At 34.1% G+C, this 15,392-nt stretch overlaps 1 protein-coding gene across 11 annotated transcripts in view; it reads left to right on the top strand.

Moving 5' to 3' along the window:
* LOC120331964 (girdin-like) overlaps positions 1 to 15,392 on the top strand; it is a 70,481-nt gene that overhangs the window by 19,580 nt on the left and 35,509 nt on the right. For all 11 annotated transcript variants that reach the window (XM_039399152.2, XM_039399153.2, XM_039399151.2 and 8 more), the window contains exons 5-15: positions 5,469 to 5,597; positions 8,880 to 8,963; positions 9,911 to 10,054; positions 10,398 to 10,436; positions 11,130 to 11,257; positions 11,344 to 11,425; positions 12,111 to 12,289; positions 12,877 to 13,003; positions 13,820 to 13,952; positions 14,505 to 14,641; positions 15,208 to 15,285. In XM_039399152.2, coding sequence (XP_039255086.2) covers positions 5,469 to 5,597; positions 8,880 to 8,963; positions 9,911 to 10,054; positions 10,398 to 10,436; positions 11,130 to 11,257; positions 11,344 to 11,425; positions 12,111 to 12,289; positions 12,877 to 13,003; positions 13,820 to 13,952; positions 14,505 to 14,641; positions 15,208 to 15,285 — 1,260 coding nt within the window. The remainder of the gene's footprint in view (positions 1 to 5,468; positions 5,598 to 8,879; positions 8,964 to 9,910; positions 10,055 to 10,397; positions 10,437 to 11,129; positions 11,258 to 11,343; positions 11,426 to 12,110; positions 12,290 to 12,876; positions 13,004 to 13,819; positions 13,953 to 14,504; positions 14,642 to 15,207; positions 15,286 to 15,392) is intronic.

Below are 15,392 nucleotides of genomic sequence, written 5' to 3'. Positions count from 1 at the left end.
CTTCACAGATATATTAAATGAAGTAAAAAAACAGTTACTGTTTAAAAAACAATAAACAGGGTTAAGATATATTGAGAACTGGCTTCATAACAAAATTGAAATCGTAAAGGGACTTTATGGACACCCTGTATTGCCATTCATATTTAAATATACATTTGAATATATATTCATAAGTCACACCTTAATTAACCCTTATGAAACCGAAAGGTATATACACATTTTTTATGTAGGCTTTCAACTCAAAATATCAATATCGGACTTTAAAATTTAGCACAATTTAAAGCCAACTGATATGCAATATACACAACGAAATTAGTGCCCCCAGGCGAAGTGTCTATTGAGTACATTCACAATAGGAAAGGAAATTACACTACTTTAGTCATTTTACATCGTCCTGATATGACTTAGGTAAATAAACATTTGTCATTTCCTTGACGAGATAGTTGACGTATCATACTAACCTCTGATTACCCTGTAAGAGTTGTATGTATGTATGTTTATTTGCCTCAAAAATGTAACAGTATCTGCATAATAATTAACAGTATAACATAGACAGGATACATGTTCAAGACCTTACTGGCCTAAGACATGGATGTGTAACATGCACCCCAACAAGTATGACTGCAGTTTACGACTGCTGTGTTATAGTAGGACAACAGACATGAAATATACAAATAAAACTCTAGTACACTACACAAGACAAAGAGGTACGGCACAACGGCAGTTTATAATTCACAGATTTCCTCACAACAATTCATCTTCCTCTCAAATTATCAGTATTAGTGCATGGAAAAAGTTGCTAAATGTCTGTTGCTTGTATTTTTATAAGTTTTTTATGAGGCCTACATGACTCGATGTTTTACCCAAAACTTTGCTGTTTTATTTTAATTCATGGCAACACTTTTTGTGCCCATATATTCGAGCACTGCTCTCATTCTATGTTTTAACACATTGATTTTCACTTTTTATAAGATTGTGTTGTCACAGACACGATTGTATGATGTCATAGAACTAATCAATCAGCAATAAAATTGATGACTGGAAAATTGTGATTGTTCAGTCACAATATGTCTAGAAATAACATCTGTGTGACATCATAATTACTTCAAATAAAATAATGTTCAATCAAAATTTCCATATGTGCAATACACAACGAGTTTACAATCTTTCTACTTGTAATAAAATTAGGTCGTTGGCACTTAATAATTTATCCTCACACCTGTTAAATAGATATTCAAAGATTCAGTCTTTGTTCTCTCAAAATATCAAATTTTCGAATTAAATTTATTCTAATGAATTAAGTAATCTAATATTTGATGGAATCAAGTTTTGTGGAATATAACCAATAGCCATTTTTGGTCGTCCCTCCATGGAATATCCCAAGCTATTTGCTCTAAAACTAATTATTACACCTGTTAAATAGATATGCATACATGTATAACTCACACTTAATAGCTTTTGGCTACAGTAAGGTGTGAAGTCATTTATTTCAAAAGCAGATTGTCTTTAAAGAGTTTAACATATCATATAACAATGCAATTTCATGGTAGTGGGACATTTTATTTGTTTTGAAGAAGAATGAGCATCAATAATAACACAGAAATATATTTGTGTTACTGTGCAGCAAGACTCTTGAATCACTTAGGATTATTATGATTGATTTGTGTTTTTTACAGTAATGTTTTTTTTTCTATTTGAACATTTGTTTGCGCAAAATGTCGTATGCTCCAATGAAATTGTTTTAACCTATTCTCAAAATCAAAGAAGTACTAAAAGAATGTGTCAGTGGTGGCTCCCAATTTTTTGAATACCGCCTGGTTAGAAAGTGGTATGCACAAGAGTGATAACTTTCACCTCAAAAATGTTGAAAAGTGCCATGTTATTAAAATCTTTGGTCAAAAAACTCGTACAAGCGTCATGGTTGATTGGTTAATAACAAAGAAAAAGTTCTGCCAACCGACATTATCAAATTACATTCAAAACCACAGATTAAGGAAAACTGGTTACTTCAAGCTTGACTTGTGTTGTATTATATTACGTCATTACATCTTTTTAGGTTGGTCATTTCCGAGGAGTGCAGAAAAAAAATAAACAATCTGTTATTCTAAATACATTCATTTATCCCCAAATATCAATTCATGGCTACTTACCTGAAGCCATGTTCAGGTGAAAGATATAGAAAGTAATTGCAAACGGCATTCTTAACACCAGTGTAGACATTCAGAAATTAACATTCAAACCTAATTATTGTTGTTATTTTTCTGTGGTTTCTAACATTCATTGGCGACCAACCACCTTTCAATACATTTTCCATCTGAAAATATTGTACAGGGCGTCCATAAAGTACCGTTACAATTTATACAATTTTATTATGAAGTCAGTTCTCAATATATCTTAACCAGGTTTGTTTTATTTTATACAGTAATTGTTCAAGTATTTTTACTCAATACATCTGTGAGGGCTAAAACATATATGGTATCGATAATTCTCTTTGCGATTTTATAAATTTTTAGGGGTGCTCCCGAAGTATGCGAACCAAGATGGCGGACATCGGAATGTAATATGTGTACTAGGTTAGGGTTAGGCCATAATTTTAGGTATAAATACTACGGGAGGCTCTTGGCTAGTCTTCGAACTAATAATAGGACTAAAACAAGGAAAATTGGAAAAAAATTATCGCCTAACCCTAACCTGTTACCCATGTTACGTTCCGATGTCTGCCATCTTGGTTCGCATACTTCGGGAGCCCCTTTTTAGGACTTCATGGAAATCCTATATAATCTCAACTTGTTTGGAACTTTGTTTGAGGAAATATATATGAAAATGCTCAGAAAAAAATGAATTCAAAAGTAGTATCTTCGAACATTAATGTGGATACTATTCGTAAAAGAACATTCCAAATTCAACATACTTGTTATTTGTTATTTTTCTGTGGTTATTACATTCATAGCTGACCAACCGACTTCACAATACCTCTTTTTAATGGCAAGTTCCAATCCAGTGATTTTGAAAGCCTATTACCACGATATACCTATTCTAATTGATACCGAAACGAACATTATTTATAGAACGATTCATGCCGAATTGATTTCTAAGGTAGTCTTAGAAAGTAATGCTATTTTGGGGCGGTTTCATTTATATTTAAAATTTGAATGGTTTTCGTATATTGAAGAATTTGTGTAAATAATTTGTTTTTTTTTCAAGATAAAATAATAATAAGATTTACATATTTATCCCAGGGGGAGGGGAAAGCTGCTAAAACAGCTTGATCATTTGGCGAACCACGGCCTCTCGCCCGGTTGCCAGTTCATAGTGATCCAGTCAATTTATTTTAATCTGAGATACCAGATTGGATAAGTCTAATACTCTGACCACTTTACCATTGAGCCCTTAAGTGAAGCTTAGCCCATTTGAGTTCTATTTGGAATAACCAGAAATGGAAATAATAAACAAACAACAGGAAAAAAAAACGAAAAAACACAGTCTATCTCAAGTATGACGTTTGCTCTATTTTGAAGAATTTCGTCAAGTTTAATTCATTGGAATATTTTCAAATGAAATACTTGGCAATTCTTTTACCCTGGGGGACTATATGAACTTTGAACTTTGGCTCAAACAAGGAAGTCAGGGAGGTTGCTTCCTCAGTGAACTTATGGCCTACAAGATGCTTTAGGGGTGTCAAAATCAAATTGGATATTAACAAAATTTACGATATACGATAATTTATACAAAGAACCAATTTTGGACTTCGAACTTTGAGCTAGCTAACAATAGAGAAGTTCCTTGCTTCTTCAGTGAAATGACATACAAGAGTATAGAATCTCAAATTGTGTCCTACGAATCTAATTTGTCCAACTCAAAGCCAAAGTTTTGATAGTCTTGGAGTAATAAATGAAAATGACAAAGTGTCAAAAGATTTAACACTCCGACATGCACAAAAATCATTATGCAATATTACCCATGTGATCGACTTTATGCTTGATGGGGAAAAATCTGAGTATTGACAAGGGCCAAACTAAATTGTTTGGCGGGCCAGGATGTGGCCTGTTGCACACCCATGTGACACACCAATGCACTGACCAGTATTTTGTATCCCTTAATACATTTTAGGACAATATAAATCTTCATATTATATGCTCTTATGTCTTCTAGAATTACCGATTCAACAAAGTTTCATAAAAAATATAAAACCAGCGACTCTGAAAAATGAGATTTTAATTATTATTATATACCGCGTTTACAAGAGTGTTCTATTGTATTGTCATAATTAAAATAGCTTGAAATAGGAGTGGCTTGTACTGTGACATAACAAAGCATTCAATAGCCGGACTATTGTGATACACAAAGGTACAGGTGCCATAATAAATACCTGAGCAATAATAAAAGTGTAAATTTTATGAATAGCGTAAGTAGCTCATGCTATGCGTATGAGTCATTAAATATGATAATACATTACTGTGAGCCAGGTAATTAATGGAAGCTTGACCAGCTGTTTAAGAACATAACAATAAGAATATAACAAAGATGGTTACTCCCGTAGTACGTGTACCAGGTTAGGGTTGGTCCATAATTTTATTCCGATTTTCCTTATTCTATTACGCGTTCGGGGACTCTCTGTCTTAGCCAGGAGAATATCCCACCTGCCCATAGGCTTCAGTCCCTATATACAACTTGATGTAAAGTAAGCAACAAAATAAGTTATCGCTATATTGGTACACATACTTCTGGAGCGCCCAAAGATGTACATACTCTGATAGTTTTGGTACTCTAGGATACTACCTTGTGACTTATTTTTGTTTTTGAATGTCCTGTTTTAAAAAGATTTTTTTATTTACTCGGTAAAATTAACATAAAATCATATCCTTTCGATGCAAAAGAGAAATGACTAGAAATTTGACACAGTAATTTGGGACATTTGAATTTCATTAAAACTGATCTTTTCAAACGACCTCTAGGTGATGCAAATTTTATAAAATGTGTTAAGTGTTATAAAACTGCTTGTTGTACTATGTTCGTTCGAAGTTTGAAATTTCAGTCGGGGTTGGGGAAGGGTGGTAACAATGATATCACTGGATTTCTCTTTCCAATATTGAAATTTCAAAAAATCATAAATTATGAGAAAAAAAATGATGCTTGCAAATTTATTATTACTTTCATTATTCATTTCTTCTGACCCTGAGGGCATTTCTTTGAAGGTTGACATAATCATAATATGATTAGTCTGTCTAGGGTGTTGAGAATCGTCTAGTTGGACAACTTTCAAGGCAAATGAACACAATAAAATAAAATTATCTGCTATCCATTGGGTTTCTAAGGGACTAACTACCGTACCTATCCTTCTATGGTTTTTTGTTGGTTGTTCAAATGCTAACAATAACCGTTGTGTAAATGTGTTTTTTGTCTTTCATTCTATGTCACAGCCATGAAATCATAACCAGTCATTACAACCAAATTTTCTTATTTTTCAGGACATACAAGGCCAAGTCATAGTGATGTCTTTACCTAATATCTTAACATTGGCTCAGGAACCAACAACAGAAGCCGGAATTGCTGAATTACAGAAACTATTGCTACTAATTGTGGGATGTGCTATTCAGGTGAGAGTGAGACATAGCTGTGATTTATTGAAAAATTTTGAAAAGATTTGTAAGGCAGTATGCACTATTTGGGGTATTCCTTGATTTCTATTCTGAACAAGACGCTATTCAAACAGCCAGTGATCTGTTGAAAGATATATTTTTTGGGATTAACGGAATCCAGGCAAGAGAAATAACAAGTTATTTCTGTTTGTTTTATTTATGGTGAGACAGGCATATTTGGTAATTAGCAAACGAGATAGCGATCAGAGACCGCCGACTTATCGATCTAGCGGCGTGTATCCTTCGCTCTGACTTAATAGCGACACCACGTGTCTCATCACTAATTAATTAATAACTCGCTAATCATACGACACAATCCAAAATCAATAGGCTTCTGGGCCGATTTATGATGAATGCAAAATTTGGGGCAGATTCAACCTCGTTTTCGTGAGATATCGCGTAACATACGAGAGTGTCTAACAGACAGACAAATACCTATCAACATACTTACGATCGAGATTGATAAGTAATGACATGCCTCTTCCAGAGACCTGCTCTTGCTTCCCCTGCTATTCTATAAAAATACTTTGGTTTTGCTTTTAGGGTTTCGTCACTTATTTTGTGTTCTAAGTCTGATATCAAAAAGCCAACAAACAAAAGTATGAGAATAAATGCTTTGCGTTCAAAGAATCCAAACAAATCACAGCCAATTACTTCACATTGACATAGTCATTTCCGGTTTTACCTAGTGAAGAAAGCTTTAAAACACTTGGCCATAGATAGCGCCTACTTACACAAGAGTTAAGGAGTTTGCATAAGTGATAAATTTATTAGCAAGACTTCCGTATTATCAAGTTTTTGTAGAACAATTTTATTTTTTAAATCCTTGTTTAAGTGTCAAGTTAATTTATCTTATTAACCAGGTTTGTTCTATTTTGAACATTAGGTAATATTTGGGTGTTTTACTTCATTTAATACATCTGTAAGGGTCAAATTCTATATATGGTATCGAGAAATCCACCAATTTAAAAATAATTAAGACTTTATGGATGTCCTGTATGAATTATCTTGAATGGATTTAAATATCTAATTTGTTTAAAGAAATTCTTGTGTTAAGTTACAGCAAGCGAGATTTTAAATCCCAGTTTTAGCGAAAAATATTTGATCAAGCATCTGGTATTGATTTCAAATTAATCCACTTTAAGTATTTCATACTCGGTGACGCAGAGCTAAGTGGCCACTTGAGGGCTTTTGACTAATTTACCACCTACCCCCTGGTGATCTCGATGACGCTTCGGAAATTATTTTTGAGTGACGTCCTGAACAAATAAACGTAAACTTGAATTGTGTTGTCGAACATTATTGATAGCTTTTTCATTTAATTTAAGCTTTAATCGGCATGTAACATAATTTGCCGCTCCAGAAGTGTGTGTACCAATATGGAGGTGACCAATTTTGTTCGGCTACTTTACATCAAGTTGTGTAAAGAGACGGAAACCTATGGGCACGGGGTATATTCACTCGGCTAACACAAAACAGTCCCCGAACTCATAAAAGAATTAAATTAGGGAAAATCCGAATAAAATTATGGTCTAGCCTTAACCTGGTACACACACTACCAGGAGAAACCAGCAATTTAATGGGTAACTTCAAATACTTGAATTTTCATGATAGGGTGTCCATGAAGTCTTGAAATTTTTCAAAATTGCAAAGGGAATTTATCGATACCATATATTGTTTTGGCCCTCACAGATGTATTAAATGAAGTAAAAATACTTTAACAATACCTGATTAAAAACAACAAACTGGTTAAGACATATTACTGACTTCATAACAAAATTGGAATTGTATGACTTATGGATACTCTGACTTAATTGACAAAATTTATAGGCTAAAAGGATAAAATTAGACTTTTGTTGACTTGAAATACACCAATAGTCGAAGTCCTCTGACTTTATAGTGGTAATTTACACATTTAAAGCGCCTGTAGTTCGTTTTTGAGTATCTTGAACTTTAGTATACGTAGTTAACTGAGAAAACATTCAGAAAATCATCAATTTAACAGCACTTACTTACACATTCCTGGTATGATAGTGGTATTTTATAGATTTAGATTTCATGAAGATACCAAACTAAATTTTTGTTCGTTTAATTCATTGGAATACACCAGTAATCAAACTTCACAGGCATTTTGATCCATCTTTGAGTCCTTTGCACTTACCGTATTCATAATTTATTAATAAAAAATAGCTCAGAAGATTATGTTACATGCACGGAAATTTTTAATGTCTTCACAGCACTTCCGACCTTTTCTTGGTTTAATAGTGGTAATTTATATATTTATGGCTCCTTAAGTATACATATTGTCACAGGTTGCTAGACAGAACCATAATTTATCGCAGTTAATGTGTTGGCGTTCTAAAACAAATATTTACTACAAAACTTAGGCAAACAACTCTAATGATGATGACATGTAATTTTTATTTGTGTCTGTATTTTTTTGAAAAAGTTTAAATTTGAAATTCCTGAAGATTAAACGTTACAGAAATATATTTGTGTTAATGTGCAGCAAGACTATTGAATGCTTGAGAGTGAGACAGTGGTTCCCCCAACTTTTTATGACTCGTGGTCCCCTTCCAAACTCTTTTATCACCCATTGGACTCTCTGTTTATCATTCCAGCGGTATTTATGGTGTTAGTTTGATTGGTAGATTCCAAATCCCATTAGGTTCAAACAATTCATGCTCAACAAAGTAAAAACACCCTGTGAAATAATCTTATCAAGTAATAAAACGAGAATATCGGTCAGAGACTGAAGACTTATCGATCGAAAGTTAGGGGATCCCCCAAAACAGCGCTCTTACTCCATAGTGACACCTTGTGTCCCATCACTAATTAATTAATAACTCGCTAATTATACGACATAATTCATCCAAAATCAATAGGCTTCTGGTACGACATATGATGAATGCACATGCAAAATCTGGAGCAGATTCAATCTCGCTTTCGTGAGATATCGCGTGCATCTAACAGACAGACAAACAGACAGACAAATACCTATCAACATACTTACCGATCAAAATCGATAAGTAACTAGAAAAAATGGAGAGTTTTCTTGTAAAAGGAGAAGTAAAATCCGTTTTGTGCCAATTGTTGTCCTCCTCCAACTGCTTGCATTCTATGCATATCCAACCATATAAGAAATTCTGGCAGATTAATCACAGTCGACATGAAAGGCTTTAAATCAGCGCCGAATTGAAGTACCTATAATTATTTCGAACAATGTTTTTTCTTTTCTAGTGTGACGACCGAGAACACTACATTGAAAAGATGAAGCAACTGACGTATCAAGGAATGGAAATAATGATGAACCACATTAAGGATGTAAGAATTGTTTTACATTTTTCCCGAGGGGGCAGAGGAAAGCCAATAAGTTGTTTAATCATGTGGTGAACCATTGCTAATAGCCTTATATTCGGTTATGTCTGGTATGGGAGTAGTTACCCAGTTAGTTGTTACAAATACATGGACTTGATGGTGGGGGAAGCCGTAACTGAATACCAGTTAACATAGGAATCCCATATTTATACTAGAGAAAGAGTTCATAAGACTCATGGGTTTGGGAATATTTAACTAGTTATTTGTTTCAAATTCATGGGTAGAACCTATTCAACTTCCTCTTACTCCTTTACTTCTGAGGAGTGTACGTGATCATTCTCTGATTGAATTTGTTTAAAAAATCTAAAACTGTTCTTCTGGACCAGTGGTTCTCAACCTTTTTTTTTGTGGCCCATTTTTGTTGCTCAAAAATTCTCGTGGCCCATTAACTTTTTATTGCAAGTGGAAAACTACAAAAAAATCGAGATCTTTCTGCGGAAATGGACCCTTTAACGTTTATAATTAGAATGAAAATTACCACTCAGTAGCAGAAAACAGCATCATCATTTATTGCTGCTACAATCAAAATTAACTATTGTGACATAAATAAAACTAGCATTCTGCGGCCCACTTTTAAATCTTTCTGTGGCCAAGCGGTGGGCCATTGCCCACAGGTTGAGAACCAGTGTTAATCTAGACTCTCAAAAATGATGATATGTGCAAATTTCTCTGTAAAACCTAAATGAATTAACTCTATGTTACAGAATGTATCAGGACTAATAGTTCCTTTGATTTTAATGATCTCTGTATTTTTAGCTCATGAAAAAAGTCAAAATTATCATTTAAAACAACATTTGTTGAATTCAGTTTTTGCAAAAAATCACTTCCTGAATTTTACCTTGTTGAACTTTAATCTTTGACCTGACCTTTTTTTTAATAATTCCTTTTCCCAGATTACTGAAAACACAGATAATGTACTGAATTTCCAATGGATGGATCAGGATGAACAACTACCCCCCGCTGAATTGGATGATTTTTTGAGGAATGTAACTTTCCATGTCAAAAAGTTGGTCGCTGAGAGAGATAACTTTGGAATGGTGAGTTTTGTTCAATTTACGAGATATTTTTTCAGTTTTCAGTAGGCTGACAAAAGTTTAATAATATTTTTTTTAATGTCAGGGATTTACAAAATGAATTGAATGCTTACTATTCTAAGTTACTAAATTCAGGAGTACCGTAATTTAAACGGTTTCATTTGAAAATATAATTTTCATTAATTATAGTTCTTGTGTAATACACTATAGTTCTGCAAAAATGTGTCTGTTTAAAAATATTTATTCATGTTAAAGGAGAATGTCCAATGTCTCCCACCCTTGTTTGAATCAAGGTGTGAAAGGTTTCATGAAAACATTGATAATTTTTTTTAATCTACTTTTACAGATGATAACTGGCCTCACCCAAGAAAGAGACTATCTTCAGGTAGGTTCCAAAATTATACTTCATACACAAAGTTTAAAATAAATAAAATAATAAAATTGTCTACTCTAATTCAACAGTAATATTGTTCAGGGTCAACCATTGTTGCTTGAATGCTTTTTGTCATCCTCACTTTCGATTCAGAAAAGTTCAATGCAGTAGTTCCTCTTTTAACTCAACCTTTCTCACAGAAAACGTATACAAATAATTACACCCCTTGCATTATCTCAAATTCCACTTGACATTATTCGATGTGTAAAATAAATTTAAAGAGAAATGACCTCGTGGTTATGAAGTGTTGAACTAAACACTTTTTTGCCAGCCTAGGTTTCAAAATCAATATTTCAAATTAGATTGGGTGAGCGATGTCAAATTGAAAAGATGTCGGTCATTCTAAAAAGTAGTATCTATCAGTAAGTAAATGTACAGAGCTGCGCTCAGACCAAAAGTTGTGATAAAAGCGTCGCAACGAGTAACGCTTTATTGTTCATTAATATCTTTGTTTAAAACCGTATGTCTACCGCCTCATATGGGGTGTGATTAAATTGGATTGCGTAGGCGATGCCAAATCGGAAAGACGTCGTTACTTCTGAATATGGTTGCTTCTTACATATTTGTGACTCATTGTACAGAGCCAAGCTCAGAGAAAAAGTAATACAAGTATCGTAATGAGTAACTTTCTATTGTTTATTCCAGTCTCAACAAGGAAGTCCAAATTCATCTCTTTCTCGGAAAGAGAGTTTTGCTTCACCAGCAACAAAGCAACATCTCTCTGTTGAATTAGCAGAAGTCAAAGCAAAACTAAGGAAAATGAAACAAGAATTGTAGGTCTTTGTTGCACATTGTCAGAATGTGTCAGTTTTTATTTTTTCTGGATAAGTTCAAATATTCGAATACTTTATTTATTCAGAGACGACAAAACAGAGCAAGCCAACGATCTGAAAAATGAACTCGAAGAAAAAGATAATTTATTGAAGAGACTCAAACAAGAGGTGAGTTGCAATTCCAGATCGTTTTGTTTTGTGTGTGACAAGTTGACACGTTCTATTCGGCTTGCAGAACAATTTTAGCATACCGATATTTGTATTTATTGGCAGAACATTTTTGAGTTTTTTTTTTAACTATTTTAACTTGTGTTGGGATCCCAAGATTCAAACCCTTTTCCTAAAACCACAGTCGAGAATGATATTTGTGGAAATCTCACCATTTCAAGTTGGATGCCAAATTATTCAAGTAGCCAGTGGATGGTTATGGCTATCTTAGTAGTTCGTTTATGCCCACAAACTGCCTCACTAATTACTTGCTTGGCATAGACTGGTAATCGCCAAGACAGGGGCGTAGCCTTTTGAAAATACATTTTTTTGTTTCCCACATAGCAATTTTGCTTTTTAGGACTTTTGGAAACCCATGGCCTGCTAGGGGTTACATTCTGAATTACGACCGTTTTTAAGGATATGAAAATATTGATGAAAATCATGTTATAATGACCTCTATTGTTACATTGTGCTTCTTATTATTATATAAGCGTTATCCTAAACTATTTTTTATTCTAGTTTTTTATATTGAGCTTTAAGCTTCCAACCTAGTGACCAAGTCTATTATCTGGAACTGGACCACTTAGAAAAGTAATCACTCATCTCTGTCCTACAATAACCAACATTTGTTTCTATGTTTTAGAGTCTCGAGTTGGCGAACGATGCACGAGCAGCAAGAACATATCGCGACGAGAATGATATTTTAAAAGAGAAAGCAACGAAAGCGACAAGACTTGAGCACGAAGTTGAAAGATTGAAAGAGAAATTAAAAGATGTCGATTTCTATAAACAAAGAGTAGAGGAACTGAGAGATGATAACAGGTATGCGGTTGGATTATATAGCGGACGCTAGGACATTTGATGGTACACATGTAATGTTAAAGTGTTGATAATTGAGCGGAGATCCCAGTTTATTGAATACCAAATGCCTCTTTTTTGCTTCTCATTCTCAACCTTTACCATAAACAAGTCTCTAAACGAGCAGGATAAATAAGTAACTGATAAGTAAGGGCTTACTATGACCATAACAACTGAAGATTATTTTCTGATACTGTTATTTGAAATGTAAAATGGCTTTTTGATGGGAATGTTCTTATCTTCACTTGAATAGGGGTCTTAACACAAATCTACTGATATGCATGGAGCCACAATTTTCAAAGGACTTAATTTTTTCGTTTCGCCATTGCCAACGACATTTCTTATACCTTGGCTCGGCATTGTGGTTGAACCGAAGACTTATGATCAGGGACGTCAAAATAGTCGGACAAACAGTCTAAACAGGAGGCCATCTCTCTTACAGACAGGAATTACTATCTCACCTTTTTCTCTTTATCTCTGAACAACGTTGTGAGTTGTCTCTCAAATACTGTATTCCATAAACCTTAAAATCGATTACTTTTCTCACCCAGGGTTCTCCATGAAACGAAAGCGATGCTGGACGAACAACTCGAAACAGCGCAGTCTCGGTTGGACGAGTTAGTCGACACTGAGAAGAAGATTATTGATCTCAAGCGCCAGATATCGAGTCTCATGGAGGTAGGAGGAATTTTGAAAACATTTTTTCTCATACTGGGGAGGAAAATTTTAATTTTGAGTTTAGCGATGTTTAAAATTAATTAAATATTGGAATGCAATTGCCATGGACCAAATTTGATGGATTTAATTCTTCAATCGGAAATAATTCAAAATGTTTCCATTACATTTGAACCCATGACAATTGCACCTGTATGCTATTTCACCTATGGAATTTTTTTGTTTCACGGATAGTTAAACCCATACTAACCCTAACCCATGGGTTTTAGCACCCGCATATAGATTGAACCCGTGGATATACGCATGGGTTCAAATGTACATGGGTTCAAATGTACGGTCACCATTCAAAATATATTAGTCATAAAATTTGCCATTTTGGAAATTTGAGATCTGGTGTTTATTCCACTTTTCTAAATTATCAGATTCAAAACTGTAATTTAAAACATATTTAGAATGTTGAATTGGTCGTTTTTTTACCTCACTAGTCATGGCATTGCTTTAGGACTGCAGTCGTAGTTTCATGGATGGGTTATGCAGACCCCTATTCATAAAAAAAACACTCTGCAAAAACCGTTGGGAAAGCAATCACAGCCAAAAGCTCATATATATATAGTTATTTTTCTGTTGAAAGACTCTCACATTTTTGCGGCTCAACAGTCGCATTTGATTATGTAATCAAAAAAAAAAAATGACAGCTTGTTCGTCCGGTATAAAAATAAAGAAATTGTGTGCAAAATTTATTTTTAGGGCTTACATTAAACCCCTAACGGAATCGTAATCAACAGCATAAAAAATCGTTCTTTTAACTCCTTTTTCCAGGAAAAAGACAAAGACCACCAACGAATCCAAGAACTAATTGAAGAGAACATGGGATTAGAAATGGACAAGAAACAAAGCATGAATGAATCTGGCAACCTTGCTTATCAACTAGAACAAGCCAAGACCTCTGACGGTACGCTCTTTTATGTTGGGAATTTCCATGGTTTCATCTGTATAATTTAGGCAACACTTGTTCATACTTTTCGCTCCAAACAATGCTCGGTATAAGCAGTCACAGATGTTTAACGATATATAAAAAGTTACAGTTTCTGGAAAAAGCAAAGAGTCTTACAATCATTTGTTCAATTTTTCTGTCAAACATGACCCGACTTAGAACATTACTCGATATTTTGTATTCGAAATATTTTTACAAAATGTATTCGGAATATTAGATTTTTCTAGTTTTGGTCATCCTTGCCTGTAACATCTGCATATTAATGCTAGCAATACATTTAACCACCAAACCATCTTTATCTTTGGCCTTTTTAGCACTGAGTACTTCTGGCAAGTTAGTTTAACGAAGTTGCTAGCGCTGGTCGAAGATTTTGATTTGAACAAGTAAAACGAATTCTGATTATTCAATTTCAAAGTGAAATCCATGAGCTTTTGAAAGCTTGAATGATATTTCATGCATCATTGAGCATGTTGCAGGCTTTGAAATTAACACGAAATTGTTATTTTTTAGGAATGCACAAATCCATTCATGAGGAATCGAATGAATCGGCTCAAAATCGTGTTCTTCGTCTTGAAAAAGAGAATCGACATCTGCAATCTCTCATCAATTCCTACAAAGTTTCAATGTCAAGTGCTCAGATTGAGGAAGTAAGACATTATTTACTTCTCATGACTAAATTTTTTATATATCATTTATCCAGTGGTGTGTCGAACTTTTCTGTGCTGCCCCTTATACCTAACTTCAAAAAAAAGGGAGAAAAACTAATTATAGATGTTGTTGAACATGAGAAAAAATGTACAAACAAACAAACTCACCCCTGTAATGTGCTGCACAGGGCGGCTGCCCCTTTGGCCCTCTAGACATGCCACTGCATTTATCATTGCAAAGTCCCACTCTCCTATCTGTGAGAAAAAAAATCACAGACGTAAGAATTCTAGCCAGGCGAGCCTTGATAAGATTTACAGAGATTACATATTTGTGTTGGAAAGATATCAAACAAATTATAACATAAATTGTAAACATGGCAAAACTAGGAATTTAATCGGAACAATTATCACCCAATTTAGATTGCATATTTGAAAAAATCATTTCACATTGTATTTGTAACAAAAAATTATACAGTTCCAGGTATCTGTATTTCAGACAGTATTCGGCCATGTCACACGGCTTTAGGTTTCAAAAACGACAATGTTTAAATATACTTTCGTTTCAGGCTAACAAAGTCGAACTCGAGAAAGAGAACAAGAGACTCGGAAACAAAGTTACACAACTTCAAGAGTTACTGAATAAGGTAGGATAGTGTTGTTATCATGCAACAAACTGGTTACGCACCGGACATGTCATGGGATCAAATTATGTTGCCAACTTTTCTGTTTTTCCTCTCTTATTTCCGTTAAG

Source organism: Styela clava, chromosome 6, assembly GCF_964204865.1.
Source record: "Styela clava chromosome 6, kaStyClav1.hap1.2, whole genome shotgun sequence".
Lineage (NCBI taxonomy): Eukaryota > Metazoa > Chordata > Ascidiacea > Stolidobranchia > Styelidae > Styela > Styela clava.
Note: the sequence above shows the minus strand (reverse complement) of the source record. Positions and strands in the feature narration are given on the sequence as shown.